This window comes from Delphinus delphis, chromosome 8 (genome assembly GCF_949987515.2).
Source record: "Delphinus delphis chromosome 8, mDelDel1.2, whole genome shotgun sequence".
Lineage (NCBI taxonomy): Eukaryota > Metazoa > Chordata > Mammalia > Artiodactyla > Delphinidae > Delphinus > Delphinus delphis.
In genome coordinates, this window is record NC_082690.1 from 15,267,126 (window position 1) to 15,295,028 (window position 27,903).

At 56.2% G+C, this 27,903-nt stretch overlaps 1 protein-coding gene across 2 annotated transcripts; it reads left to right on the forward strand.

Moving 5' to 3' along the window:
* The first annotated feature begins 1,797 nt into the window (after positions 1-1,797).
* Positions 1,798-27,903, forward strand: USP2 (ubiquitin specific peptidase 2). Of its 2 annotated transcripts, XM_060017138.1 has the most exons (13): positions 1,798-1,920; positions 10,045-10,853; positions 23,145-23,195; positions 23,716-23,839; positions 24,036-24,147; positions 24,246-24,356; positions 24,517-24,581; positions 24,767-24,870; positions 24,959-25,039; positions 25,174-25,252; positions 25,478-25,585; positions 25,772-25,892; positions 26,110-27,903. In XM_060017138.1, exons 2-13 carry the CDS (start codon positions 10,086-10,088, stop codon positions 26,195-26,197), a joined length of 1,812 nt encoding a protein of 603 aa, XP_059873121.1. In that variant the 5' UTR covers positions 1,798-1,920; positions 10,045-10,085; the 3' UTR covers positions 26,198-27,903. The 2 variants fall into 2 exon arrangements, with proteins under 2 accessions (XP_059873121.1, XP_059873122.1); XM_060017139.1 differs by lacking the exons at positions 1,798-1,920; positions 10,045-10,853 and adding an exon at positions 19,472-19,829.

Below are 27,903 nucleotides of genomic sequence, written 5' to 3' on the forward strand. Positions count from 1 at the left end.
AGTAAGCAACAGTGAACAATAGTTTAATAAAACAGAGCCCTAGTTCCTCCTCAAGGGATATACATAACAATCTGATGCAAATCTTTGAGTTGGGCTGGAACTAAGGCCCCCAACCAGGTGGAGGATGGTAACTATCTGCTGAGACCCTAGACTGGTATGAACCTAAGGAATGATGTTGACCTTTTCTGACACTCTAATTTCAATCAACTAAAGCTCTCTGTTAAACTTTGACCCAATTCTTTATTTTTTTTTTAATTTTATTTATTTATTTTTGGCTGCGTTGGGTCTTTGTTGCTGCTTGCGGGCTTTCTCTAGTTGCAGCGAGCGGGGGCTCCTCTTCGTTGCGGTGCGCGGCCTTCTCATTGTGGTGGCTTCTCTTGTTGCCGAGCATGGGCTCTAGGCACACGGGCTTCAATAATTGCGGCACACGGGCTCAGAAGTTGCAGCTCGCAGGCTCTAGAGCTCATGCTCAGTGGTTGTGGCGCACGGGCTTAGTTGCTCCGCAGCATGTGGGATCTTCCCAGACCAGGGCTCGAACCCGTGTCCCCTGCATTGGCAGGCAGATTCTTAACCACTGCGCCACCAGGGAAGCCCAACTTTGACCCAGTTCTATGCTGAATTCCGCTCAAGCCCCGTCAGGAATACGCAAGCACTCTTAGCTTAAAACTTCCCCAGTTTTGCTGTTCAGGGAGACACTGCTTTGGGGAAGATCCCTTGTATTCTCCATACTTGCTGCAAGTAAAACATGCTTCCTTCTCCTGATCTTTGGCCTGGTTGTGTCTTTTGGCTCAACACCCACCAAGAGGCGAACCCAGTTTTTGGGTAACATTAAGGAAACAAAAGAGTTGAGATCCAGAAGGGATTTGTCTTGGACAAGAAAGAGGGACACCTCTTTCACTGCTTCTGGGGCAGAGTTAAGAATGGATTCGGCTATGTTTGTACACAGAACTTTAAGTGCTTCCCTCCTGATTGCCTCTAGTTTCTCTAGGAAATAGAAGACTCGAGGGACTTGAGGAGGGTGGTGATGGACAGAAATACCAGCCAAAGAGAAGAGAAAGAGCTAAGGACACTTGGAAGGACTGATGGTCCAGGTGAAATTGAAAACCTGGACTTGCCTTGGCACCAATCTACCTGGCTGTGTGGTTTTCTTCACCACCGTGGAGGATGGGGGAAAGGTTATACACAAAGAATGGGAACCGCAAAAATTCAAGTTTCCTCTCAGCTTTTTCTTGAAAGACAAAAGAGAATCTCTTCCACTGACCCAGTGCCACCGTTTACCCACTCAAGGAGGCACCATCAGTCACTGGTCTCGTGCGAGTAAAATGAGCAGAGTAGAGAAAGAGGAGCGAAAAAGAGAAGAGGCAGAAGAACTGGCCCTCTCCCAGCCCGGTGGGAAGGAGCGGGAACATTTAGCCTTCCCTAAAAACTGAAGGCTGATACATACGCCCTGGGGTTCAACTTCTGAGCCTTCTCCCCGTGACCCTTCCTCTTTCCCAATACCTTCCAGCTGCCCCGTCGTGTCATATTCAGGTGCTCCACCCCCTCCAAACTCGCGTGCCTTTCCTCCACGTGGTTCTCTGCATATATCGGTCGCCTGAGAGATCCTGGCCGGGCGGGGCTCTAATGACGCCACAATAGGAACAGACCAATAGCAGTGACGCGTCTCAGTGACGCGAGACGCGGGCTGTCGCTTTGCCTGCCCCGGCGCAATGAGGCAGCTGTCCGCTGGGTGGCGCCGATTTCCCAGGGAGGTCCTCTCCGGGCCCCCTGCGGAGGTGCGGGAGAGGCGGGCAGGAGCCGAGGCCAGGGAGCCCTCTGCGTCAGCTGCTGCTCATTGCGCTGCTCCAGTACCGGCCGGGACTCACCCGCAGCTCCATGCTTGTGCCCGGCTCGACTCGTCCGTCGTCGGAGAAGAGGCAGGTACGTGCCACCTGTCTGAGACTGAGGAGGGGGGATGCGGAGGGCAGTGCCTTTTGAGGCTCAGAAAGTGAGGTGTCAACGACAGCCTGGGCAGAATGGGCACTAGAAATGTAGGGCGAACGCCAGCTGCGCCGAGGATCTCCAGCTGTGGGTACCAGTTGTATGGGGGGGCGGGGGCCTGCCAGCTGACAGCCTAGGGTGCCGGGAAGAGCCATCTGTGTGCTGATCAGTGTGTTCTAAGGAAACGGTGCTTGGGCAGGACCAGGTCTCTGAGGCCTGTGTGGGATGTGGCTGAGAGTGACGCCTGGACCCTGACAACCCCCTCCCCACGTGTGCGTGGCAGCTCATTTACTCCCTCCTCTCAAAGCTCCTGGGGGCTGTGTCTGGTCAGTTTGCCAAAGAGGGTGGGGTGGGGGGAGGGTAGCAGTCAAGTGGAAGAGATTTTCCACCAATCCCAAACCAGAAAGAGGCATCTTTGAAATTCTCACCAATCCCAAACCGGCAGCAGGCACGCGGTGCTCCAAGGCAAGTAACTTATACTTAAGTCTAAGGAAGCTCTGGCCAACCCATTCTAGCTAAGGTGTGAACATCTACCTGCTCATCTGGCTGCTCTTAGAATGGGCCTGAGCTGCATCCTGCTGAGCTCACCTCCCCAGGCACAGGCATGAGAAGGTCCCCAAGTCGGGGACGCATAAAAGGAGGAAAGGAGAGCTGGTTGGGCTGGGGCTGGAGCAGCCACCACTCCTCTGATGCTGTAAAGGATGCCAAGCTGGAGTCGGAAGGAGGACTGGAATGAGGGCCAGGTACGAGGGCGTCCTCTGAAGTGCATCATCGTGACCTGAGCTGAGTCAGTAGCCTCTGCTGAGACGGGGTGGAGGCACCATCCCGGGTACTCCCAGTGCTCAGGGAGAGCCATCGAGAAACAGGAGAAACAGACTGCGAGCAGACAAGAGCACCGAGGCCCCAGAGGTTAAGAATGCAGCAGCTTCCTCCTGTGACCCTGCCCAGCCAGCCCCGCTCCATAGGCTCGGCATCCTGAGCACTCCTGCAGGTAGAGTGGACACAGCAGAGCAGCCAGCCTTGCTCCCGGTAGCCTGGGGGAATCTGCACTCGCTATATTTTTCTGGGTGGAGGAGGAAGGAGCCCAAGTGGGCCTGGCCCTTCTCTGATAGGTGGACTGGACATCTGGGAATAGGGCAAGGCTCGTTTGCCTTGCCAGTTATGGGACATGGACCAGCTCAGAAAACCATGGCGCTGATCTCTGGCATTAGAACAGAGCACTCCCGCAGCGTGGCCTGGAGGCCCTTTTCTCCCTAGCAAGCTTCACCCGGGAGGTACTACTACAAATACTACCACTGATTATAATAATAAGTGGAAGTATTCAATCTAGTAATAATTATCATTTATTGAACTCTTACTATGGGCCAGGAAATTTACAAATATTATTTAACCCTCACACCTGTGAGGTACAGCATTATTATTGCTCTTGCTTTACAGACTAAATAAGGTCCAGACAGCTTAAGTGACTTGCCCACTGTCTCAGAGCCAATAAAAGGGAAAGCCCCAGAATACAAGCCCAGGCCTAGAAGTCCATTATAAAAGAGTTTGGACCGGGAACCTGAGAGGGGTCCCTCCGGCCTCTCCCTACCTGTGTGCCCTTGAGCGAGCTGCTGTCTGCCTCTAGGTCTCCTCCGTTTCAAAACTAAAGGAGGTGGACTGAGGCTTCCTGCTCTTCTGCAGTTCAGCGACTGACACCTCCTTCTCCATATTTTTGCCTAATCCCACCCGCCTCCCTCTACCCTCTTTCCAGTTGTTTCCCCTTGAATCCTCCTTCTGTTCCATTTCAAAATGCCTCCTTTCAAACAGTCTCATAGGATCTCCTTGCCTGGCACCGGCCCACCTCAAGGGGAGGGCCTGCCACTGCCCCTTTAATTCTCCCCGAGCTTGGAATGCCAGCGAGTGGAGCTAGCCATCTCCGTGAGGTCAGATAAGATACTATATATATCGGAGTCGGTAACCTGAGCTCCGGATTACCCGGCCGAGTCAGAGCCCTGCCTCTGGGCTGGCCACTGCACTCCCTGCCCTGCTGGGGAAGGAGAAGGCCCCAGATCCTGTCCAGTGTCCCCAGACACAGGTCAGTAACTGCCCCTTTGATGTCCGAACTTCACAGGGCCATTGTCCAGAGGGCCCTGGACTGTCTGTTTGGAGGAGCCCTGTCTGTCTGGGGGAGCATATGAGAGGCCGCCCCACCGGGCCTGGTAGGTGCTACGGACAAGACCAAAGGCTCAGAGGCCAGAAGGAGGAACAATGAAGCCCTAGAGGAGAGGGAGGGAGCCTGGGGCTCTCCCCTGGGGTGGGTACCAGGAGAGTGCCTGGAAGGGTGGTTGGAAAAGAGAATTTAAGGGTTCTAATACTGCCCGGGGGCCCATATCTTTGCCTTTTCTTGGAAGTGTAGCGATGCCCACCCCCCTCCCAACCCCAAATCAAGGAGCGCCCTATAGAGACACTGCCCTAAGCCCAACCACCTCTTTTCCTCCAGGCAGGATTCTGGCTCTAATCCCCAGTCTCTTTATCTTACCTCTTCACCCACTCCCAGCACTTGGGTAACTACTGGGATCTAGAGAGACTGAGAGGGACCCACTGCCCCTTGGATGACCCCTGCCAAGGCATATTAGGCACTAAACTGGTGGGTCAGTGGGGTGGGTGCCAGTCCCCGAGAGGCAGAGCCGCTAGTGGCAGGCTGGAGGGGAGTGGGCCTGAGAGGAGTAAACAGAACTCCTAGACTATGAGAGCACAAATACCCCTCACCCTCACCTTCCACTCCACCTGCATCCTCTACTTTGGCCGGGACATTCCTCAACCTGGGAATTGACGCTTGTGTGTAGACAGTGCCCCAGCAGCTGGGCGTGCGGCTTGGAAAGTGTAGATGACAGGGCCCCTCTCTCAGCCCACTTTACCCTTCAAGGTCAGCTGTCTCACTGTCTCATTCCGATGTTGTTAGCAAGCGGCTTTGGGAAGCTCTGAGGTCACCACTGTGGAGGTTCGCAAGCACCTAGTGGAACTGGCTGGGATTCCCCACTCACCTGTCCCGGACACCTGAGTAGGAGGGAAGGGACTAAATCCGGCTGAGGCGCACCTCTGAAGCCCAGCTAGGGGCTCTCTATCCAGGCAGTGGCAAGGCCACAGAAGCTGGCACGCCTTCACCCCAGAAAGGACAGCAGATCTGGGCAGAGAGGGGCCGTGAAGGCTGCTGGGATGTTGGGCATCACCCATCCCCTACCCTGGGGGCCAGGAGTGCCAGGGATTCCTGGGGAGCAAGTCCCTCCCCTGGCTGGGCAGGTTACGGAGCCCTTCACGTGAGCAACAGGAAATGACAGTGGCTGACGTAAAGGGCTGGTGGCCCCAGGAAGATAGGGTTCATTTTAACCCCTGACTCACCTAGTCTGGGTACCTCGGGGGGTGGGCTGAGCTGCAGCAAGGGTAGGAGGCTGGGGGGCATGTCCATAACCGGGCTTTGGGCCAAGGGCCCTGGCTGGGGCCAGATGCTGGTGCCAGGGGACATGCAGGAGCTTGGCATCATGGGTGAAATGGAGGCCTCCTGGACCATGTCTCGGCCGATCAGCATCATACTGGGGCTCAGGTTGCACCTGGCTTCGCTTTCATTCGCCTGCAGTGGAAACTCGAAGGGCAGCTCCTGCGGGAGTCTGAAGCTGCCATGCTGTTGCCTAGACAGTGGATGCCTGGATCCCCCTCAACCCCATGCTGCAGGCCCCCCACCCTGTGCCAGCTCAGGGGGAGGCCAGGGAAGTGAGAAGGGAGGTGGGGGGGTTGGCTCCAGGGTAGCTGTCAGCAGGCAGAGCCCAGGTAGGTCCCAGTCCAGCTCTGTCACTGCTCCCAGTGTGACCTTGGGGAAAGCCACATCACTTCCCCGAACCCTAGTTTCCTCATCTGCAAATGGGCATAATAATAGCACCTGTTGCTTAGGGCAGTCGTGAGGGTTGAGTTAATACGCAGACGTCTTAGTGCAGTTTTAAGCTTTAATAACTTCAGAAATATGAATGCTAAATGCTTCATTTGAATGTTTCATTATTTAAATTTCTTGTCTATTTTTTTAAAATTTTGAATGAAAATATTTTGAATTTCAATTTAATGTAAAAAAATTAAACCTTCAAATGCTGTTTGTAAGCCAGGGGCGCGGGGAAGGCTGTATGAGTGTTGGACTTCGGGCTGCTGAGAAATGAGAGGCAGCCCGAGAAGCACTCAGGGTGATGCCTGGTCCAGGGGTGCTCAGTACCTGCTGGCGGGACAGTGGCCAGCTGGCTCACTCATCCTTTCAGGAAGAGGGATGCCACCACACCTCCCAAGAGACGGAAACTGAGCAAAGCGAGAGGGAAGCCTGGCAGAGCAGGGAAAAGCCGAGGGCCCCGGTGAGATGGCACGGAGGAGGAGGCTGGCCAGGGAGGCTGCCCCTGCTGTCTGAGGTGGCGGGCACCTGGGGAGGCACTGCCTGGAACCACATGCCTGTACTTGCCAGCTCTGGGTAAACAGTGAAAGGAGTCGGGCAGCAGGGGCCCCATGCTGGGCAGGGAGGGGGACGGGGGATCACAGCCAATCGGCTGGCCTCCCACTGCCCCATGAAAGGGCCATTCAGTTCAGGCCGTTCCTTTGGCAACAAGGAGACTCGTGGCCATGTGAGTGCCCGTCCTGTCCCTGTCTTGCGCAGCAAGGCTGTAGCCAGGGCCCCGGCCCACTCTCCCGCCCGGGGTGCATTCTGCAGCCTCCAGGGACAGCCGTGCCAGGTAATGCAAGGGGCGCCAATCCAAGCTGTCTGCTCACCTGAAAGATGCTGGCTGGCACTGTCCTCAAGAGTGAAACTGGGGGTTGGGGGAGGGGATAGGCATGTCAAGGCCTCAGCCCCAATAGGGACCCTCTCCCCAGACAGGGGAGCTGTAAACCAGCTGCCAGCGCTGAGAGGCAGCTTCCAGGGGGCTGTTAGTGATGGCATGACCACCTGAGGCTGCAGGGAGGGACAGGTCTGCCAGTTGCCTGCCAGATTGAAGTAGACAGGAGAGAGGGACTTAGGAGCCCTCCTGCGATTCTGGGGACTGGAAGGTACGGCTCCACCTCCAGACCCCAACCCTTCCCAGTGTTACTTGTGGGCCATCCCAGGGCCGTCTGTCCCCGTCTGCTGCACCTTGTTTGGCCCCAGCACTTCTGCATCAGCAGGGCCAGGAGAGGTCGCAAGCTTGGGGCACTGCCTGCAGAATACCAATTGCCTGGGAGCCTCAGTGTGGGGAGGCGTAGAGAGGCCCGAGGGGAGGAGGTACGAGCTCCTGCCCTGGTGGGGGTGGGGTGGGGTGGGGTCATATCTGATTGGCTGCCAGGTGTCCCAGAGCCCAGCTCCTGAGACCTGGAGTCTCTTTGACTTTGAATTATTGATGGCGCTCTCCAAAGTGAAATCGAGGAGGACTGGTCCCACGCCCCCGCCCCCTGTGCCTCTTTCTGTCTCTCCCCCTGGCCTCTCTCAGCCTTCATTCTCTTCCTTCTCTGGACCCCAGAAAGCTAAGCAGATGGGCGGGAAGCTTGTGGTTTCCCCTAGCCCTCCTCCAGTTCTCTTTTCCTAGAAAGGGGTGAAAGTCATGCTGGAGGTGGGAACACAGTGGGGAGGGAGTGTACATGAAGGGTAGGGGGCCTCCGGGCCGGGCGGGAAAAGGGTGGACGATAACTTATAAGTCATGCCTTTCTGATGCCGGCCTAGACTGAAATGGCTGGAGGTCTCTGGCAGGGCCTACAAGTTCTGTTCTGGGGCCTATATGGAAGGTGCCACCTGCTCACCTCCCACCCCTGCACCTATCTCACGCCTTACGTGGACTGTTTCTCGAGCTCTCTGCCTGGCCCTCAGCACTTGAGGCTTGGCACCAGCTCCTCTCTGCCCTAATGGGCTGGGGCTGCGGCCTGGGGCAGGCTGTGGGTTGCCCGAGCCACTGGCTGCCGAACAGCTAGATTCTGCCCACTGCCCGCTCATCGCCCGCCGGGCAGGAGACAGCCAGCCCTGACGTTATTACAGGCCTACAAAGGGAGGAGCCGGGCTGCCTGGCGGGGGCTGGGGGAGGAGATAATAACCACTGTCATTGTTGAGAGCTTTCACATGTCATTATCTCATTTATTCCTCGCAACAACCCTGGGAGGCAGGAATCATAATGATGATTATTATACTGATTTTGCAGGTGAGGAAATTGGGGCTTGGGAGGTTAAATGACTAGGGCAAAATCACCCAGCTAGTCAGCCACGGGGCACGTCAAAACCGGCCCCTACGCACACTCCTCTGAGGGTCCTGGATGACTCTGCACCCTCACCGCCCCAGGAGCCCCTGCTGACCCTCAAGGAAAGAGGCCCGATCCTACCTGCTCCTCCCTCCAAGCACCTCTGCCCTCCAGCTCCATTATAGATAAAGCCTGCATGTTCACGGTGATGGAGGGACTCTGCGGGCCCCCACGTGAGCCTAAATGTGATGGGGGTGCTGAGTCGAGGTAAAGTGGGAAGAGCACTGGGCTGGAAATCTGAGAGACATGGACGCCAGCCCTGGGCCTGCTAGTGCGTGACCTTGGGCAAGTCAGCGGCGCTTTTCCCATTTGTACAACAGAGAACTTAAGATGGATGACCCCTTCATCGAGTGGACACTCTCAGATGCCCAGGAAGGGGTTGATGGTCCTAACCAGTCTTAATTGGCTGGAGCATGTACTGGACACAGCTGATTCCAAGTTCCTGAAAAACAACTTGGGCAAACATCTTCCGGTTTAGTCTGAGTAAGACCTGGAGGATGTGCAAGTCTTTTGTAGCAACAACTAAAGCAACCTTAACAGTGAGGGTAGGTAACAGGTGCAATGCATCTAACTGATAATCACCCTTGTTTCAGCAGTGGGGAAATCTGGGATGGATTCCCAAATCTGATGTCTCTGCAGTGAGACTTGGTTCAGGCTGTTTCGCCCCTGTCTGCTTCAGTGTCCTCTATGTAAAGTGTGGTCATGGCTGCCCACTCCCTGGGACCTTGGGAAGATTCAATTGGATGATGGATGTGGAAATGTCTTCTTTTACTTGTGATAAAATATATATGACATGAAACTTAAAAAAAAAGATGGATGACCCTTTAGGGCTCTCAAAACTCCTCAATTCAGAGGTTCTGTGTTCCTTCAGCGGACCCACCCCAGCTGCAAGGACTGGGGGTAGGGACAGGAGTGCTGCCTGCAGTGCAGGATTTTAGCCTCTAGGGGGCCCCCTTTGCACAAGTCATTATCACCATGAGCAGTTTGTGATGGGTGCTGGTAGGGGAGAACCCCTGGGAGGCCACAGGGCCCTGACTCCACTTGAAACAGAAGTCTGAGATCAGTGAAGACGGTGGGCTCTACCACACGAGGATCCCCCACCGCAGCAGGTGACCATGTCCAGGGAAGAACTCTGGGATTGGGTCTGGAGACCAAGGTCAGGCTCCTGCGCAGCCACTCATCGCCGCCTCCCCCAAACCACATGGGCCTCCTTTTTCTCATCAAGGATCTGGCCAAGTGATCCTCTCAGGTCATGTCAGCTCAGACAGTGTAAGATTCGCAAAAGACTCCTGCTCGTCCCGTAGGTCAGAAAGCAAGGGAGCAGTCTTAACTCTTGAAATGTCCAGCGTTTCCAATCCAGGGGGTGAGGGCGGTGGCATCCCCCCATCTCGGGAGTATCTGCAGAAGCTGAGGAGAGGAAGCAGATGGGACCTGGGTTGGAATACTATTTGTTGCTTGAAGGGCTGCAGAGGTAGGGCAGTCCCTGCCTCACCCTGGGGTGTTTGAGGGGAGCAATTGGAGTGGCCAGGACGTGCTGAGATGGATTGCCCCGTGTGGTTTATGAAAGCCAGCTCAGCTCTCATGCTTTCCCTGAGGTGTGAAAGCACGGGTGCGTGGAGACCTGCATGCCTGTGTGCGTGCGCGCAAATGCAGAGGTGTGTCTCAGCAGCGGGCCAGCCTCTCGTGGAATTAGACTGTGTGGTCCCTGGTTGAGGTCTGGCCAGCTGGGGATGGAGAGCAGGCACAGTGGGAGCCTGACCCCCAGCAGGGCCCTCTGACAACTGCTTTCCTTGTCTTTCAGCCCATGAGGCTCCCAGTTCCCATTGAGTGCCGCCCTGAAGGATGTCCCAGCTCTCCTCCACCCTGAAGCGCTACACAGAATCGGCCCGCTACACAGATGCCCCTTATGCCAAATCGGGCTATGGCACCTACACTCCCTCCTCCTACGGGGCCAACCTGGCTGCCTCCTTCCTGGAGAAGGAGAAGCTTGGTTTCAAGCCCAGCCCCCCCACCAGCTTCCTCACCCGTCCCCATACGTATGGCTCCCCCTCCATCCTGGACTATGACCGAGGCCGCCCCCTGCTGAGACCCGATGTCATCGGGGGTGCTAAGCGTGCGGAGAGCCAGACTCGGGGCACCGAGCGGCCTTCAGGGAGTGGACTCAGCGGGGGCAGTGGCGTCCCTTATGGAGTGACCACCAGCTCCCTCAGCTACCTGCCCATCAATGCCCGCGACCAGGGGGTAACCCTGACCCAGAAGAAGTCGAACAGTCAATCAGACCTGGCCCGGGATTTCTCCAGCCTCCGGACCTCAGATAGCTACCGGCTAGACCTGGGCCGCGGCCCCATGCTGGCCCGCACGCGCAAGGAGCTATGTGCCCTGCAGGGGCTCTACCAGGCAGCCAGCCGCTCTGAGTACCTGGCCGACTACCTGGAGAGCTATGGTCGCAAGGGCAGCGCACCGCAGGTGCCCACCCAGGCCCCTCACTCACGAGTCCCTGAAGTCCTCAGCCCCACCTACCGACCGAGTGGCCGTTACACGCTGTGGGAGAAGGGCAAGGGCCAGGCCCCTGTGTCCAGCTGCTCCAGCTCCCCAGGGCGAAACACCATGGTGAGTTTGCCCGAGGGACCCGGTGATGGGCTGGGGAGGCAGCCACTGATGAGGAAAGGACTCCCAACTTGACCGATGATCGAAGGCAGAGGTTTTTCTTCCCAGGCCTCACAGCGGCTGCTCCTGCAGCCCAGGTGGGGATGAGCCAGGGAAGTAACCTCGGCACGTCCGGTGCCCTCATGGTTTGATGCCTTTGCCCAGGGGCTTTCCCACTCTCCCCAGGAAACCCACTTCATGACCCGTGCACTGAGTGATGGCCCAGCAGTCATCTTGGAAATGCTCAGCTACCCTCACGTACACTGGGATTCTTATCCTCTACTTTCCCACCCAACACGCCAGGGTCCCCTGCAGGCCCTGCCCCATCCTGGACTGACTGCTGAGGCCCCCAGACCACCAGTGTGCCCCGTGGTAAGAGAGGCCCCCTGGCCCTGATTGCATCTCTCCTCCTGCTCAGGCTTTCACCTCCCAGTCCAGAGACGTGGCTTAACGTTGGGACATAAGACATCAGGAGAAGAGGGTCTCTCCTCTGATGGACCCTGCCTGGCTCAGGACAGGGTGTCTGGACAGGAGTTGTCCTCATGTGTCTTTGGAGAAAATGGTGCAGAACTTTTTGTCTAGGGCTTTAGACGATCCAATCCCTCTCTACTCCAATAGTGCCTGGGCTCGAATAAGGGAAGAGGCTCTGCTGGAGACAGAGTAAAGGCTGGCGTGGCCCCACCCACATCTAATCCCTGAACACACCTCTCTTGGGGCACTGACTACAATTCTGCCTTTTCTGTAGTCATTAGTTTACCCATTAGATGGTGAGCTCTCATAGGATGAGAAAGAAATCAGATCTCTAGATCCCTCACCATGTGCCTAGCTCAGTGTAGAACTCAGCTGACGTGCTTATCATGTGGATGGATGGATGGATGGATGGATGGATGGATGGATGGATGGATGGATTGGTGAGTGGGTGGGTGGATGGACGGGTGGGTGGGTGGGTGGATGGATGGATGGATGGATGGATGGATGGATGGATGGATGGATGGATTGGTGAGTGGGTGGGTGGCTGGACGGGTGGGTGGGTGGATGGATGGATGGATGGATGGATGGATGGTTGGGTGGATGAGTAGGTGGGTAGATGGACAGGCAAGCATATGGGCAGGAGAACTGGGTGTTGTGTTGCCTTCGTTACTCTATGTACTCTTCTCCTACTCTTAGGACACGTGTCTCTTGGAAACAATAGCTATGCCATAGCAAGAAATGCTGCTTAAGGGGCTTGTCCAGAAAAATGGAGCAGGGGTGCAAGATAGGGGTGGAGCTTTGAGGCACGGATCTTGAAACTCGTCATAACTAAAGGTCTTGGGAGGACAACTTTGATACCATTACTTAGAGAGTCTTGGCCTTGCTGGGCCGTCTGTGAGGTGCCATGGGAGATGCAAAGGCTGGTGCCTCCCAGAGCGTTCAGGCCCTGAAAGGGCAGGGCTGGCTATGTCGGAGGGACGAGAAGTGGCACACGACAGAGCTGGCCCGGGAGAGAAAGACATGCTCTCAGGGCACGTGCGCTTGGGGTGGAGCGTGATTCCCTTGAACAGGTCTGGTGTTGCACAGCTCTCAGTGGAGGGGCTTGGGTGCTAGAGGCCTCTGAGGGGCACCCTCCCTTTGCTCAAAAGAGAAGGGCTATTTATTTATTTATTTATTTATGGCCATGTTGGGTCTTTGCTGCTGCACGCAGGCTTTCTTTAGTTACGGTGAGCAGGGGCTGCTCTTCCTTGCGGTGCGCAGGCTTCTCATTGTCGTGGCTTCTCTTGTTGTGGAGCACAGGCTCTAGGCATGCAGGCTTCAGTAGTTGTGGCACGTGGGCTCAGTAGTTGTGGCTCGCGGCTCTAGAGCTCAGGCTCAGTAGTTGTGGCACACGGGTTTAGTTGCTCCGCGGCATGTGGGATCTTCCCAGGCCTGGGCTCGAACCAAGTCCCTTGCATTGGCAGGCGGGTTCTTAACCACTGCGCCACCAGGGAAGCCCGAGAAGGGCTCTTTACGGGGCTCAATGTTCCTCAAAGTGGGGTCTGCAGACTGCCTACCTCAGAATCACCTACACAGCTTAACAATTCAGGGGTCTGGGCCCCACCCAGACCCCCCCCCCCCGAATCAAATTCTCTAGGGACAGTGCCTGGAAATCTGCCCTTTTCACAAGACTGTCAGGTAATCTTCAAGCACACCGAGGTCCAAAAACCTCCCCTCCACAGACTAAACTGCAGAGCCACTCTCAGGCCCAATCCCAGGAGAGCAGGGCTTCCTCCTTCCCACTCAGGCATATTCCAAACCTCCCTGGAGCCTGCTGCCCTCCACCCCTTCCACAGGGGACACCCCGGCCCCACCTCCACCCCCAGGGCCAGGGTGAGGGGAATTCTGAGAGAGGACCTCAGAGGAGTGGCAGATTGACCCGGAGCAAACTCAGCCACCCTAGCGTCCCTCCTCCCGTCCAGAAGCAACCCCACAACACAGGGAAGTAGCCAGCAGCCCGACAACTGAGCTAGGGTTTCACTGTGAGCTCTCGCTCCAGAAGATGCTATCAACTGGGAAATGCCCCTCGTGGGCTCCGTGGTGTAAGACCTTGATTTAACCTCACCCTCACCCCTCTAACCTCACCCCTCTCTCTCCTCACCACCCTCACCCTCGCCTCTGGAGCTGACTACATCTTGCTGGCGTGAGAACATCCCTGTGCATGGGGCCTGGACCGCTTCTGCCTAGAACCAGGTCCAGTTTCTTTTCCGATCTCCATCTGGGGATCTTACTGCCTCATTCATTCATTTACGGTGCTCCGCTTACTAGCAGCATAACCTCAGAGAAGTTCCTGAACTTCTGAACCTGTTTCCTCTGTGAAACGAGAGCAATCATAGTTCCCACTTCATAGATTGTCGTGAGGAATCAAAGGTTGCGTGTGAAAGGGCCTGGCCCGTAGTAGGTGCTGCATACATGTCAGTCCTCCTTGCCCCCTTCCAGGTGCTCCAGGGGCAGGAGAGGTGTGAGCCATGGCCCCTGCCCTCGGGCATATGCACAACTAACTTGGGGAGATAAGTTCCAAAAGCAGCGGCAGTAGGAGGCCTCCCTAGGTTTTGCGGTGTCATAGGTGATGGGGAAGGGAGAGGTCATCCGAGGCTGGGATGGGCTGCTCTGACCGCTGGAAGAACATTTTGCCTCTTTAACCTTGGACACCTCTCACCTGAGCTGTTTCCTCACCCATGAAAGGGAATGGTCATGCCTGCCCTGCCCACCTCCCAGGGATGTCATGAGGTTCAAAGCAAATAATGGATGTGGAGGAATCTGAAACCAGTAACATGTGATGGGAGAGTCGGTTTAAACTTAAGGGGGGAAAGGAGATGATGGAAAAGAAGGGGCACTTGGCAACTGACTAGAGTGGGAGAGGGGACCCCCGTTGGGAGGAACAAAGGTGAGAAGGAAGTGCATCCTGGGGCGGAGCCAGCATGATCTGACTCCTCTGGGGCAGCCGTGGCCCCAGGGCTCTCAGGGTAGCTGACCTGAACTACAGCTGAAGTACAGTAAAGGGAGGTCACAAGCAGGACCGCCCACCGGGGACTAGAACAGTTCTAACCAGACTCAGTCCCCTTGTTAATAGTAACAGCCCACGTGAACTTGGACTGTCACAGACTCAGCTGAACACGGGTGAAGAACTGGTGTAGGGGGACAAGAATTCTGAATACCCCCCACCTCACCCCCAGCTTGCTTAAGTACCAACAAAATGCCACTCCACGGAGGGTGCAGCTCAGCCTAGGACAGTGAGGCCTGCCCCAGGCTCCACCTTATGACAGACTGGAGAGGAGGGAGGTGTATTGGTTCAGAACTGATTAAAAAAAAAACCTTTCACTACCTTCAGTGGGGACTCCAAGGCAGGAAGCCAGGCCAGGTGAGTTGGCCCTGCAGAGAGCCAGGGGCCCAAGCACATCCCCCCTCTGCCCCACCTCTCCTGTTCCCTTGGGCCTATGGAAGGACAAGCTGTTCCCACTGAGCCCTTCCAGGGCTGCGCTTTAACCCCTACAATCCATCCTAATCCTCCTCCGCTCCACCCCCTCCAGCTGCTCCCTCCCCGGCCCTGGCATTCTGCCTGCTGGCCTCAGCCCTGCCGAGGCCACCCTCCTTCTTTCCTGGGGCCCTCCACAGCACAGGCCACGGGCCCGGGCATCTGCGGCTCAGATGCAGGGCCTGACCCGGCCTCTTGCACACCCGTGCCCTCTGCTCTGGGACCTGTTGCTAGGAGCAAACGGCCTGGGCACCTGGGTCCTATTTGCCACTGGGGCTGCTGACTCATCTCGCAAAGCCTCGGGTTCCAGCTGTTCAGTGACAGGGAGATTATATAAGCCGAGGTCATGTGATTTTTCTCTCGGGTGGGACTTTGGACTTACTGCTGCCAAGCAGTAGGGGGAAGGGAGGAGTTTTACTCCAAAGAGAACTACTTGAGGACAGCAGGGGCTGCCCTAGGGCTCCTGGGTGAGAGGAGTGACCTTCCTCTCCGTCCCCTGCCTTCTCACTGTTTACTCAGCCACTCCGAACTGCATCCCTGCTGTCTTATTTGTCCAGCTTGGCAGCCTGAGACCCTGGGGCTTGTCCTCACCCACTCGGCCACCCAGAGGAGGTTGAACTTCCTCAGGGCCTGAATCTGTGCTGATAGCATAGGAAGGTCACACAGAGGAGCCCTTAAGCCAGAGGAGTCCCACGGCCAGGACTAGTACTAGCTGCTGAGAAAGAAAGGGCAGTCGGTTTGTAGTCTGTGGTTAGAATCAGCCAGACACTGATGTCTCCAGCCCTTGAAGACCGGCTGTGGGCTATGACCTGGCTGGTGGCCTTGGTGCTGCCTTACCCAGGCTCGTTTTCTCAATCAGTGCCCCGCACTGTGCTCCCTGCCTCCCCCTCCACCCCGCCTCGGGGATGTCTCCATGAGTTAACGTGGCGCAGGGGTGGGCTCAGCAAGGCAGAAGTTAATCCAAGCCTGGCAAAATGTTCCCTGCCCCCGGGAGAGCCGCTCCACTGACCATCGGCTACAGAAATGAACAGCATGTTCAGGGCCCAGAGCTGCACACGTCGTCCCCTGCACCCTCTCACCTCAATGGGTCCATAGAAACTGGTGCCCCACACAGAGGTATAAACGAGAGAGGGAAGTGTGTGGGCCTCTGGAATCCAGCTGGTTCAGGCCGGACTGCCCAGGGGCTCAAAGGAGTACAGAGCTTTTGGCCTCCTGGAGTCTGAGTGATGCAGGGAGGCGGAGCTTCCTACAGACCTAGGTACCGCTGGCTGGCCCTCCGTCCCCAAGGGCACTCGTGGGCTGAAAGCCAAACCTCCTAACAAGGACTCTGAGCCCCTACCAGTTCAGTCAATCAGGCCACCAGTCTGTCCCGTTTGCGGTGGTAACAGCAGGTGCGCCCAGGAGCAGGGCCTAAGCAGTGTTTCCAAATCCAGGACCAAGCTGCCCACTAAGATCTGAGGGAACAAGGTATTCGCCGTCTTGCCTTCGTAGAGCTAACGCTGACTTTAATTTACTTAAATACTCCATCCGTGCCAGGAAGGATCTGAGGTGAGAAAATACCTACGGGGGAGGCAGGCCAAGCACAGGGTCTGAGAAATGGCCGTCTCGGGCTGCAGGAATGAGCCCTGCAGAGATCAGCTCAGTGTGTCTGAGGCAGAAAGTCATGGAGCCGGAGCCAGATTCAGATCCCAGAAGACCATATGCTTTACCCACCCCACTTCACGAAATGGCACTGAGGAGAAAGGGTCTCAGAGGGGCTTGGCTAGTTGAGAAAGGACCTCGGTTCTTCCTCGGCGGTGTCCTGCAGCCGTCAGACCTGCCTGACAAGACTGGACCCTGTGGGAATTCTTTCCGCCCCGGCTTCTCAAAGGGCTCCCATGCAGGAGCTTTCTCCAGCTGGGCCTCCCCTCTCCCAGCAATGCCCCTAACCTCCCGCATCCCAGGAAAGATGGAGAGAGCTGGCAGAATGTCATGATGTCCCGGGGTGGCTGGCCTACGTCATGGGGAGACAGGCCAAATGCTCCAGGGGGTGAGCACCTGATAGACAGCGCTTCCTGCAGCTCACTTACTCGACATGCAAACCCAGACTCGCCCCACCCTCTGGGCTCAGTGGGACTTCCAGGATGGCCAGCAGAGCCTGCTCTGGCCCCCTTTCATGGTGAGCTCAACGTCTTTATTAAGCACCCACTAAGAGAACCCACAGCCCCGCCCTTCAGGAGGCATCAGTGTGATGGTACAATCAACACACAAGCTCAGACCACTTACAGAAGCCTTAGAGACACTTATAACACAAAGATAAACATATTAAGACAAATTCATACAGTGGAAACTGAATGCTAGTAGACTGAGGGTATACAGGATGGTGTTTCGAGCTGGGTGGAGTTCATTAGAGAAGGCTTTGTGGAAAACATGAGTTTTGAGCAGAATTTACAGGTTGGTAACTGGCAGAGAACAGGAAAGGCATTCCAGAATCTCCTGGTAATTGTTCCTAGCATGGGTTTTGCTGTAGGACCTGTCTGGGTTCAAAGCCCCACGCTGCCATTTACCAGCTACGTGGTCCTGGAAAGTCATTGGACCTCTCAGGGCTTAAGTTCCTTCATCTAGAAAACAGAGGTAATAGTTGCTACATCACTGTGTTATTATGCAAGTTAGCTGGGCTAATATATATAAAGCACTTAGCAGTGCCTGGCATTTAGTAAGTACTTCATCGGTGGCAGGTTTTTGTTTTTTTTTTTTTTTTTTTTTTTGCGGTACGCAGGCCTCTCACCGCTGTGGCCTCTCCCGTTGTGGAGCACAGGCTCCGGACGCGCAGGCTCAGTGGCCATGGCTCACGGGCCCAGCCGCTCCGTGGCATGTAGGATCCTCCCGGATCAGGGCACGAACCCGTGTCCCCTGCACCGGCAGGTGGACTCTCAACCACTGTGCCACCAGGGAAGCCCGGCAATTTTGTTTTTTAAGCGAGAGAAGGCAAGTGCTAAAGCAGGTTGGTTGGCAGCGGGGATCAGAGAAGAGTGAGGGTGGTGACAGTGGTGTCGTCCGGCCTATGGATGACAGTCTCACAGACAGGGCTACCTGAGGTTTCCAGAATGGATAGAAGAGTCGGGTGTTTCAGGGCAGGGGAGTGATGTGATGAAATGCAAGCCTTGCTGCAGTGTGGTTAGGAAGGGTGTGGTTAGGAAGAAGGAAGCATGGAGGAAGGCTGTTGCATTTTGTCCAGGGTCCAGGTTTGGTCACCCGGCAAGGAGAGTGACTGTGGAGATCACCCCTCCTAACATCAAGCCTCACTTATCACCCAGGAGAACGCCCTGCAGCTCCTGCCACCTGCGCACTCCTCCCACCACCGCTGCTGGAACACACAGGGGCAACCGTCTGTGCTCCCCCCTCAGTAGCACAAAATCGCTGTTCTGTGGGAGTCCTGGGGTACAAGCCATACATGCATCCTGGACACACTCCCCATGTGGCTGTGGTCGTGTGTGCCGTGTGCGTGTACATGTGGGGATGACAGGCCAAGGGAAACAGAAGGAGGCCACAGATGAGTAACAGCACACACTGCTGCCTCCCAGAGTATTTTTAAATGCTAAAAATACTGGCTAAAAATACCCATCAAGCTCCAAACAAGATACTTTCTCCAGGCAGATTCTGTGTGGGTCCCTGATAGGTGAGGGGGGTGGAGCAGCAGAAACCTTCAAGCATTGCTGCCCTTCGGGTCAGAGGAGTACACTCACCCCACACCAGCTGAGCACCTATTTCTCCACCGTGGTGGTACTTTCTCCCCATCTCCCGAAAACAAATCAAAATTTGAGATTCTAGGAGAGATGGAGTTGGGTAACTGGGTAGAAGAGGCCAGAAAAGGTTCCTTCCTGGGGCCAAAAGGTACGGTGATGTATTGTACCATATAAAAATATGGGCATTGCCTCTCTTGACAGTGGGCCAAACTAAGGGCTGGAGGGAGGAGGGGTGCTCAATGCCGAAGCCGTGGAAATCTACCTTCCTAACCTGGGCCCTGTGACCCTCACGGTCTGTGTCGATGTTGGGCTCCAAGAAAGCCCTGAATGCTGAATCCCCCCTGAATGCTGTGCAAAAGTTTGTGCGTGGGTGCATTTTTCCCTGAAAAAAATGAGTACAGAGCTTTCATCGGGTTCTCAAAATGATCTGCAGCCCCCAAAAAGTTAGGAATCGTTTGCCGCCTTGGGGGAAGCTCACCCGGCTGACACTCGTCCTTGGAGACGTGTCCTCTGCGGGCCTCAAAGACAGTTTCTCGAGTCCCAACCCCGAGGTGGGTGCCGGACTCCGCGCTCCGGTCCTGCCGGCCCCCGGGGGCTGCCAGGTCTCTGCGGCCGGCGGGCTCTGTCGGCGGCAGGGGGCTGGGGGCAGCCAGGCGGTGGGCGGACCCGCGGGAAGCGCGGGGTCTGGCGGGGTCTCAGCCTCGCTCGGGTCCGCGTGCTGGCGGCCGGGGGCGGGGCCCAGCGGGGGCGGAGCTGGAGCCCTGGTCCCGCCCCAGCGCTGACGTCGCGCGGCCAGCGGCGCGGGCGGGGCCGCCAGTCTGCTAGAGAGAGAGAGAGAGAGAGAGAGAGAGAGAGAGAGAGAGAGCGAGCCGGTGCAGGGGCGGTTGGCGGCGTGCGCCGCGGAGGTTGAGGCGGAGGAGCACGCGATCTGCCTGCCGTAGCGGTTGCCGCCGGGCGCCGCGGACGGTGTCCTGTGGCGGCCTCGCCGGCCTGGGCGTCCGGGCCGTGGGATCGCGCGGTACTACCCCGCGCCTCCTTGGCCAACGTTAGGCGAGGGGTCGAGCCCGCCATCCGCCCGTCAGCATGCGCACCTCGTACACCGTGACCCTGCCTGAGGAGCCCCCCGCAGCCCCCTTTCCCGCCCTCGCCAAGGAGCTGCGGCCGCGCTCCCCTCTCTCCCCTTCCCTGCTGCTCTCCACCTTCGTGGGGCTCCTGCTCAACAAAGCCAAGGTACGCGGGGCCCTTTTCCGGGACCCCCAACGCCGAGGGCTGGGGTTCCGCCTCCTCCCCGGGATGCCCTCCCTCCCGCCCCCTGCTGCCGCGCGCCGGGCCCGGGCACGGAGCGTCCTCAGCCCCCACCCCTCCTTTCCCAGGGTCTCCCGGCAAGGAACGCCCCTCCCCGGCTGATCTCACGCTTACTCGCGGCCCCCACCCCTTGTTGAGGTCCCAGCCCCGGAGCCCTCCGAACCCCCCTTCCCCTTCCCTCTCGTCGACCCCTGCACCAGGTGGCTCTTGGACTCTTAATTCCTGGCACCTATCAGGACAGGTGCAGGAAAGCGTAACCTTGACTAGTTCTCGGTGTGTGAGGGAACCGGGCAGCTCGCTGGACCCCGCGGGCGTGACTCCTCCAAGGCCAAACCCAGCAAGAAAGGCTGGTGGGAAAGGGGCCGCCTCCCCGACACTCAGTTCCAAAAGGCCCTTTCCCAGAGGGTCGGTAACAGGGGTCCTTTGACCCCGTGAAGGGCAGAGGAGTTGCAGACGGGGAAAGAGGTCAACGTCCCTTCCCTTCCCAGCCCTCCCCAGTTCAGCTAAGTGGGCACTGGATCCCTCAAATGACATAGCCGCCCCAGAGTGATGCTGGGGCTAAAGGCTGGGCACTGCCCCCTCGGGGAAGAGAGAGGGGGCCAGAGCCTGACAAGTCTTATGTAACAGCACCAGCTCCCGTGTTGGCAGTGTGTGCACTGCCCCGTGCCAGGGCCATACCAGCCTCCTTGGCCATGGCTGACCCTCATGGCACAGGTGAAGTAAGCAGGAAAGCCCTTTCCTGGGGTCTCGAGTGTGAAGACACAAACCTCTATCAGCCTTTCTTCTATGGCTCGTGTTCCCAGATGTTTCCCCCGCGTTAACATAGAACAGGCTCTTATGAGCCCCCTGCTCCTTCCCTGGGAGGTGAATGCTGTCTGTTTGCTGGCAATGGAGGTGGCATCTACCTTCAAGAACAGTGGTTGCTACCGAGTCAAATTAGGTTTGCTGATGGCTAATTTTAAGGAAGCTCTTGACCCGAACTTTCTCTGCTCTTTGCACTTGAGTTCCAGCATCCCAACTGGAGTCATTTCCTTGTCTCCTGGTGAGAGGCTGGCTGTTCAGGGTCTCTCCCCACTTCTCCAGTTTGGGCCTCTCCCTGTCGGCCCTGAGGTAGGATTATTTTTCCCGTAAGAAAGGTCACTCCTGGGACATTTTGTTTCTCTCTGGAATGGAAACTGCTGACTTTCCCTGCAGCTCCTGATTTCCTATTCATGGCAGAAGAATATCTGGCTGGGCAGAGAACAGCCCTGCTCTCCCCTCCGCTCCCACCCCCTGACTTCTGTTACCCAGCCGCCTTCTACACAGAGTGCTTAGAAATTGGCAAGTAGTTTTGAGCTCAGGAAATCTTAGACAAAGGCACAACCCAGAACTAAGAGGGTCCCAGCGATGCCTTGAAGGAGCCTCCCCCATCTCTCCACCCGCCAGGCCATAAGCAGGGGTAGAGCCTCGAGAATAGTAACCGTAGGTCGTGAGCTGTTCTCCTTGACCTTCCCTCTGTTGGGTCACAGTTAAAAGTGTCAACACCACAGGAATGCTTCATTAGAGAGATGCCTCCAGTCTCCCACTGCCCCACCCCCACTAGAGCTGCATGACTACTGCCTCAGCCACGGGCCCCCTTTGGTGGACAGCGACAGTCACCAGCGGTAGAATGCTTTGCTTCTGTGGCCCGTTTAGACAGATGTTGTCTGAGGCACGGGGAGGGGGAGTAAGAACTAATAAAGCACTGCCGGAAATAGATGTAAGAGTGGGTGTCCTGGGGAAGAAAGAGCAGGTATTCTGTCGTGGGCAGGCTTTAACGTTTAGTTCCGAATGGGCAACACGGAGACATCAGTGTTTCTGTTGGGCCCCATGTCTACTTCAAAATGCTGATAAGGTCTTTGTCCGGGGAGTTATCTCTGTTGTGGCCCTCTGACTGGAGCATCAGGGTTTACTGAGATTGTCGTGAAGATTTAAATTCTGTGTCTGGGGCCATACACTGCTGTTCTTCAGCGGGTGTTTGTACCCCACCTGCTGCCAATAGGCTTTTCTTTCTAGCTGCAGGTGGACAGCAGGTCTCTCTGCTGGTTTAGGTATTTCCTTCCCTACCTATTAGTGTTAGACCTGAGAATTGGCAAGGAAGGATCTTCCCACTTGTGGGATCAGCGGGGCAATACCTGAGAAAAGCCCTCCTTCAGCCTGCCTCTCCCCAGCCCACCCCCTTATGCTGACAACCTCATGGGCTTTGAGCTGCTGACAGCACACGGCATGAGTAATTTTAGCTGAGTTATTTCAGGCTCCTGTTCTGATCAGGCTTGAGCTGGCCCCACGCATGCCCCAGCCAGTGTTGCTCCAGAGTTGCCTGCTCCCAGGTCCCCTCCCTGAGACGGAGGGTGGAAGGCTCATCTGTAGGCCGATGCGTTAACCCTTTGAGCCTGAAGGTTTTCTGACTCCTTGGAGGTCAGGCCAGGGTCAGCCAAGAGACCTGGACAAACACGCTCAGAGTCCTCGCCGGAGCACCTTTTCTCCCTCCCACCCCCTCACCAGCCTCCACAGTAGGGACAAGAGCAAGAGGAGCGCCTTCAGCCAGGTGCTCACCTCTGCTTGGCCCAACCTGCCATCAGAAGGATTCCCAGCCGGTGGCCAGTCAGGGTGTTGAAACCTGAACCAGGCGAGGAGGATTCTCCCAGGCTTTAATCAGCCCTCAGGAGCTGAGCTCAGCTGGAAGGAATTCCACCTGTCTCTGGCGGTTCAGAATGGCAGGCCAACTAGGGTTTTTCCCCAGATGAAGATCTAGACTCAGTTGAGATGTTTTGTCATTGAACTTTGCAAGACCTCCTTGAAGTGCTCATTGTGACAGCTGCTTTAGACATCAGGCATGTCAGGATACTGATGGAGGTCATTTGAGAGAGTGCCTGGATTTGGGGCCTGAAATTTCTTGGAGCCAGGTATATGAACTCCTGGTCTCTGGCTCTCATCTCCAGTCTCCAATATGGCAGAGAATGAAAAGTAACATAAAGATGGGGGAAAACACGTAGTCGATAAAAGAAAGCAAAGCCTCGAAGAACATTTTTCTTGTGTGTTGAAAATGACAGGCATTCCACACCCCTCTTGCCTACAACGTACGTAGACTGAAGTTGAAGAGAGAATAATGTGTGTGGCTTGATGCCAGTGGCTACAACTGGCAGAAAGTTGCAGAGAGAACCTAACATAGGCCAGGCCTCTTCCTTCAGCCTGAATATGCCACGTGTTCTTTGCTTACAGAATTCTAAGAGCACCCAGGGTCTGGCTGGTCTCCGAAACCTTGGGAACACGGTGAGTTCTTCCTAGCCCACTTCTTTCCTGAGGCCACTCCCTACCATCCCAACTGGGACCGTCTAACCAGAGTCCCCTCCTGGCTCCAGCCAACTCCCTCCCTACCCGCTAGGCCAGCTGGTACCTGCCCTTCCTGGCTGGTGTTTTACAAAGTTGCCGACCTCTTCCTCAGCCCCGCCCCCAGCAGGAAGCCCTGCTGAAGAGGAGTTGCCCTTTGAACTGGCAGCTTAGGTACTGTCCTGGATCCTTCTTTTCGAGGACAGCCATCACTTCCCACCCACTTCTGTCCAGCTCCCCCACTCCCTTTTGCACACCTCTGTAGTAAATAACCAGTTACATCACCTGTGCCAGCAGTGGGAACTTGCCTCACTTCACCGCTTTACTTACAAAAAGAGGCACTTGAGGCTGTGGGAGGATTCATTTCTGGGCCCGATGGACCAGAGGGCTCTAGGTAGGACGTAACTAGACATGCCAGCCAGGGTCTTTGTTCCGCGGCTGACATGCAGGTGGTCTCTCGCAGTGCTTCATGAACTCCATTCTGCAGTGCCTGAGCAACACCCGGGAGCTGAGGGACTACTGCCTCCAGAGGCTCTACCTGCGGGACCTCGGCCACAGCAGCAGTGCACACACAGCCCTCATGGAAGGTGAGGGGCGCGGCCCTGCTCCCCCTCAGGACGCTTTTCCCACTCTGCTGTCGCTGCACTAGTAGTTGTGTGTCATGTGTTCCTCTCGTATTTCTCTTTCTTTGGCTTCTTTTAGTTGGGACTCTAGTTTAAGAATTTCGTAGAGAAAATGGCTTAGCTGTCCTCCACGCCCCTCTCTACCCTCTCCTTCCAATAGAGTTTGCAAAACTAATCCAGACCATATGGACCTCATCCCCCAATGATGTGGTGAGCCCCTCTGAGTTCAAGACCCAGATCCAGAGATACGCACCGCGCTTCGTCGGCTATAAGTAAGGGCCTTGGGGACGTGACCTCCCCGGGGTGGGTGGCAGCAGCAGCAGGTTCTAGGGGCCAGAGGTGTCGCTCACTCCCTTTTCTTCGGGTTCAGTCAGCAGGACGCTCAGGAGTTTCTTCGCTTCCTTCTGGACGGGCTCCACAATGAGGTGAACCGGGTCACAGCGAGGCCCAGGTCCAACCCTGAAAACTTCGACCATCTTCCGTAAGTAGGAGGAGAGTGCTGGGGGCAGAACTACACGAACTTCTTTGGGGGTAATGATTTGGGGAGAATTTTGGATATTAAGGATTTAGATCCCTAGGCCTTTAAACTTATCATGGTTTGAGCTCTGACCCAATTGTCTTCCTCTCTCTCTGGGTCCTAGTGATGATGAGAAAGGGCGCCAGATGTGGAGGAAATATCTAGAACGGGAAGACAGTCGGATCGGGGGTAAGTGCGGGCACGGGGGGCAATGCCTGCCTTCCCTGCTAAGTGCTTTGCCTGAGCAGAGCATGAGAAGCCCATTCTCCCGGGGACCCCTCCTGCTATCCAGTGCCCAGCACCCAAAGGTCTGAGGCGGGAGCGGTGAGAAAGGAGACACAGTGTTTAAGCATCGCATGTCCGTCTCTCCCCAGATCTCTTTGTCGGGCAGCTGAAGAGCTCCCTGACGTGTACTGATTGTGGTTACTGTTCTACAGTCTTTGATCCCTTCTGGGACCTGTCTCTGCCCATTGCTAAGGTACGCACCCCTGTCCCCCTGCATCTGAAACTCCCGCTCTTACCCTTTCATGTCAGCGACCTCTGACCTTCATTTTTCTCTCTCCCAGCGAGGTTATCCTGAGGTGACGTTAATGGACTGCATGAGGCTCTTCACCAAAGAGGATGTGCTTGATGGCGATGAAAAGCCAGTAAGTCACCCTCCTTGGCAGCGAGAGTGCATCTCCCTGAGCCCTCTCGGGGGCGGACCAGCCTAGGAGTTGCTGGATTCGCCTGTTGGCCTCTCTCGTGAGTCCTTCCCAGCTCTGTCTATCCTGTCTTTCAGACATGCTGTCGCTGCCGAGCCAGAAAGCGGTGTATAAAGAAGTTCTCCATCCAGAGGTTCCCAAAGATCTTGGTGCTCCGTATCCTTCAGCTCGTCAGGGCAGGGACTTGACATTAGAGAGTGACTGATGACAAGGGCCCAGGTGAGGGCCAACGGAGTAGGAACCTCAGAACGTCAGGCGGCTTTTCTCCTCCCGCGTGCCCTTCTGCTTCCTGAGAAGCGCAGTCACCCTCAGGGGCTCTGTCTCCTGTTCTCGGACTCTGTTCTTGCCACCCTGTCTGTCCTTGACTCACACCAATACCAGATCTGAAGCGGTTCTCAGAATCCAGGATACGAACCAGCAAGCTTACAACATTTGTGAATTTCCCACTAAGAGACCTGGACTTGAGAGAATTTGCCTCAGAAAACACCAGTAAGTATTTTTCTGCACTGGAGGTGCAGAACCGAGGCGCAAGTGTCTAAGGTACAGCGGGGAGGCCAAGAGGTGGAGGGACGCTGCTAAGGAGTGAGACGTGGAAACTGGGAGTAGCGGCAGGAGGGGGGGGGCCCGGGGGCAAGGGATGCCTCGGGGGCTGGACGCCTTGTGCTTCCTCCTCAGACCACGCTGTTTACAACCTGTATGCTGTGTCCAATCACTCCGGAACCACCATGGGCGGCCATTACACAGCCTACTGCCGGAGCCCGGTGACGGGAGAATGGCACACGTTCAATGACTCCAGGTGAGACAGGCCTCGAGCGCGGCTCCCGGCCGTCAGGCACCTGTACCTCACCCGGAAAAGGTCAGGGCCCAAAGGGGTGCTGTGCATTCGAAGACCCTCCAGAAGAGGGTGGCCTCGGGTGTCCAGTAGATCAGAGACGGGCCCTCACGCTCCCCCAGCCACTCTGTCGTGTCATGGGGCCCCGCGGCCGCCAGGCTGACCTGTCTTCTCTCCACAGCGTCTCCCCCATGTCCTCCGGCCAAGTGCGCACCAGCGACGCCTACTTGCTCTTCTACGAGTTGGCCAGTCCACCCTCCCGCATGTAGCAACGACGAGCTACACCTCATCCTTCCCCGTGGTGGCCCTACACCCTAAGTTTTTTTAAAAAGACCCAAAAAGGCAAAAAAAAATAAAAACCCACCTGACTAATAAGCGAAAACGAAAGGAAAGTGAAGCTGCCGAGCAGGAGTTGCTGCAGCCTGGCCAGCGTCTGGGGTGGGGAGCCTGCTGCCCCCAAGCCCCGCCTGGCAGGGAAGACCGGCAGGACACAGACCGAGCCAGCACAGTGTCCCTCGGCTTCTCGTGTTTGCATCTGTAAGCTTGTGGTTTCTTCCTGTGTGTGATTAAACAGCCGTCTGTGGGGAGAAGCTCCTCATCGGCTGGCCGCGGCTCCAGCCCCGGCCTCCCGGAGAGACAGCGCCCCCTGGAGCCTGCTGGGGAGGATCGCTGCCCGTCTTCACCGGCCCAGGAGCAAGAGAAACACCCATGAGCCAAGAGCCCTCTTAACGCTGCTAACTCCGGGGGGACAGATGAGGGGACGTCTTTGAAAAAAGCTGTTTTTGGTTTTTAAAAGCCCAGCTGTTTTTTTTAATTTACCGTAACTAAAGTTTTCAGACTGGAGATGCTGTCTTTCACACCTCTTCACAGCTGGGACGTTGTGCTGGTCATTTTTCTTTTTTTTCCCTTAATTCTTCAAAATACAGCTTTTCTCGTGCCAGCCCCCAGTGGTGCTAGGTGGGAGTTGGCCAGGCCCCAAGCACAGCCACAGTAGACCTGGGCTCTGACAGGTTTCTTGTTTGTTTTTTTAACGTTTTGGATGGAATCTAGTTGCCTCCAAGAATTGTGCCTTATAGCATTTGGGGACCAGGGGGTGACTGCCCCTCCCTGAAATATCCCTCAGCCTCTTCCCTTTTCCCCAGTGCCATGTTCAGAGCCGCCGGGGAGCCTCAGGGTCGCGCCCGTAGCCCCTGGCTTGTTTTGCATTGCAGTGAGGTGAAGAGGAGAGCAGGTGAAAGGAGATTTCTTCTGATAGTGTTATCAAGTTCTTCCCGCCAGCCTCCTCTAACCCAGTCCCGGGCTACTCCCCAGCTGTTGGAAGGATAGCAGGAGCCCCTTACCCTCGAGCTTCTCTCACCTTTAATTTATTCCTCAACTTGCTTTTCCTCTCCGACCTTCCTGCCCCACACGCCCTTCTCAGAGCCTCCTGACGTAGGCCCTCTGGACCGAGTTTCTCAGGGATGCCCATGCCACCCCCAGCTCCAGCTCCTCTCAGCATCGGTCTACAGTCCAACCTGGGAGCTGGAGCCTGGGTGTTTGGGGACATCTTGCCTCAGTTGTATGGTTCTTTCCCATGGGCTTGACTCTGCCCTAAGTAGTCGGGCAAAACTCTGTGCTGCCCCCTAGAAAACAGCTGTTCCGCACCAAGGCACGGAGGTCTGTGCGTGGAGCCCTCTGCACACCCACACGGCTGGGCCCCACCTGTGCCCCTCGGAGCCCAGAACTTTCCAGTGTTCCCAGGAAGCATCAGAAAAAGACACCCTGAGTCTAACTGGCCTGACACCCTTCTCCAGGGAAGACCTGTGAACCTGAGCCAAAGGGCTGGTGTACACTTGTTTACTGTGTAAGCAAGAGGAGAAGAATGTGTGATGTACAGTGGAACCTTGTACAGAATAAATAATAGCTTTGAGAAGTAAGTTGGTACGTGATGGAATCTTGATCTGGGACAGGTCTGAACCCAGGAAGCGCTCCTAGC

What these genes read in the sequence shown, in the direction of transcription:
- USP2 (XM_060017138.1), top strand. Translation starts at nt 10,086, where the DNA reads ATGTCCCAGCTCTCCTCCACCCTGAAGCGCTACACAGAATCGGCCCGC. An exon ending in GAAAACTTCGACCATCTTCC is followed by an intron (nt 24,357 to 24,516) that starts GTAAGTAGGAGG and finishes TCTGGGTCCTAG; the next exon opens with TGATGATGAGAAAGGGCGCC. An exon ending in TTGATGGCGATGAAAAGCCA is followed by an intron (nt 25,040 to 25,173) that starts GTAAGTCACCCT and finishes CCTGTCTTTCAG; the next exon opens with ACATGCTGTCGCTGCCGAGC.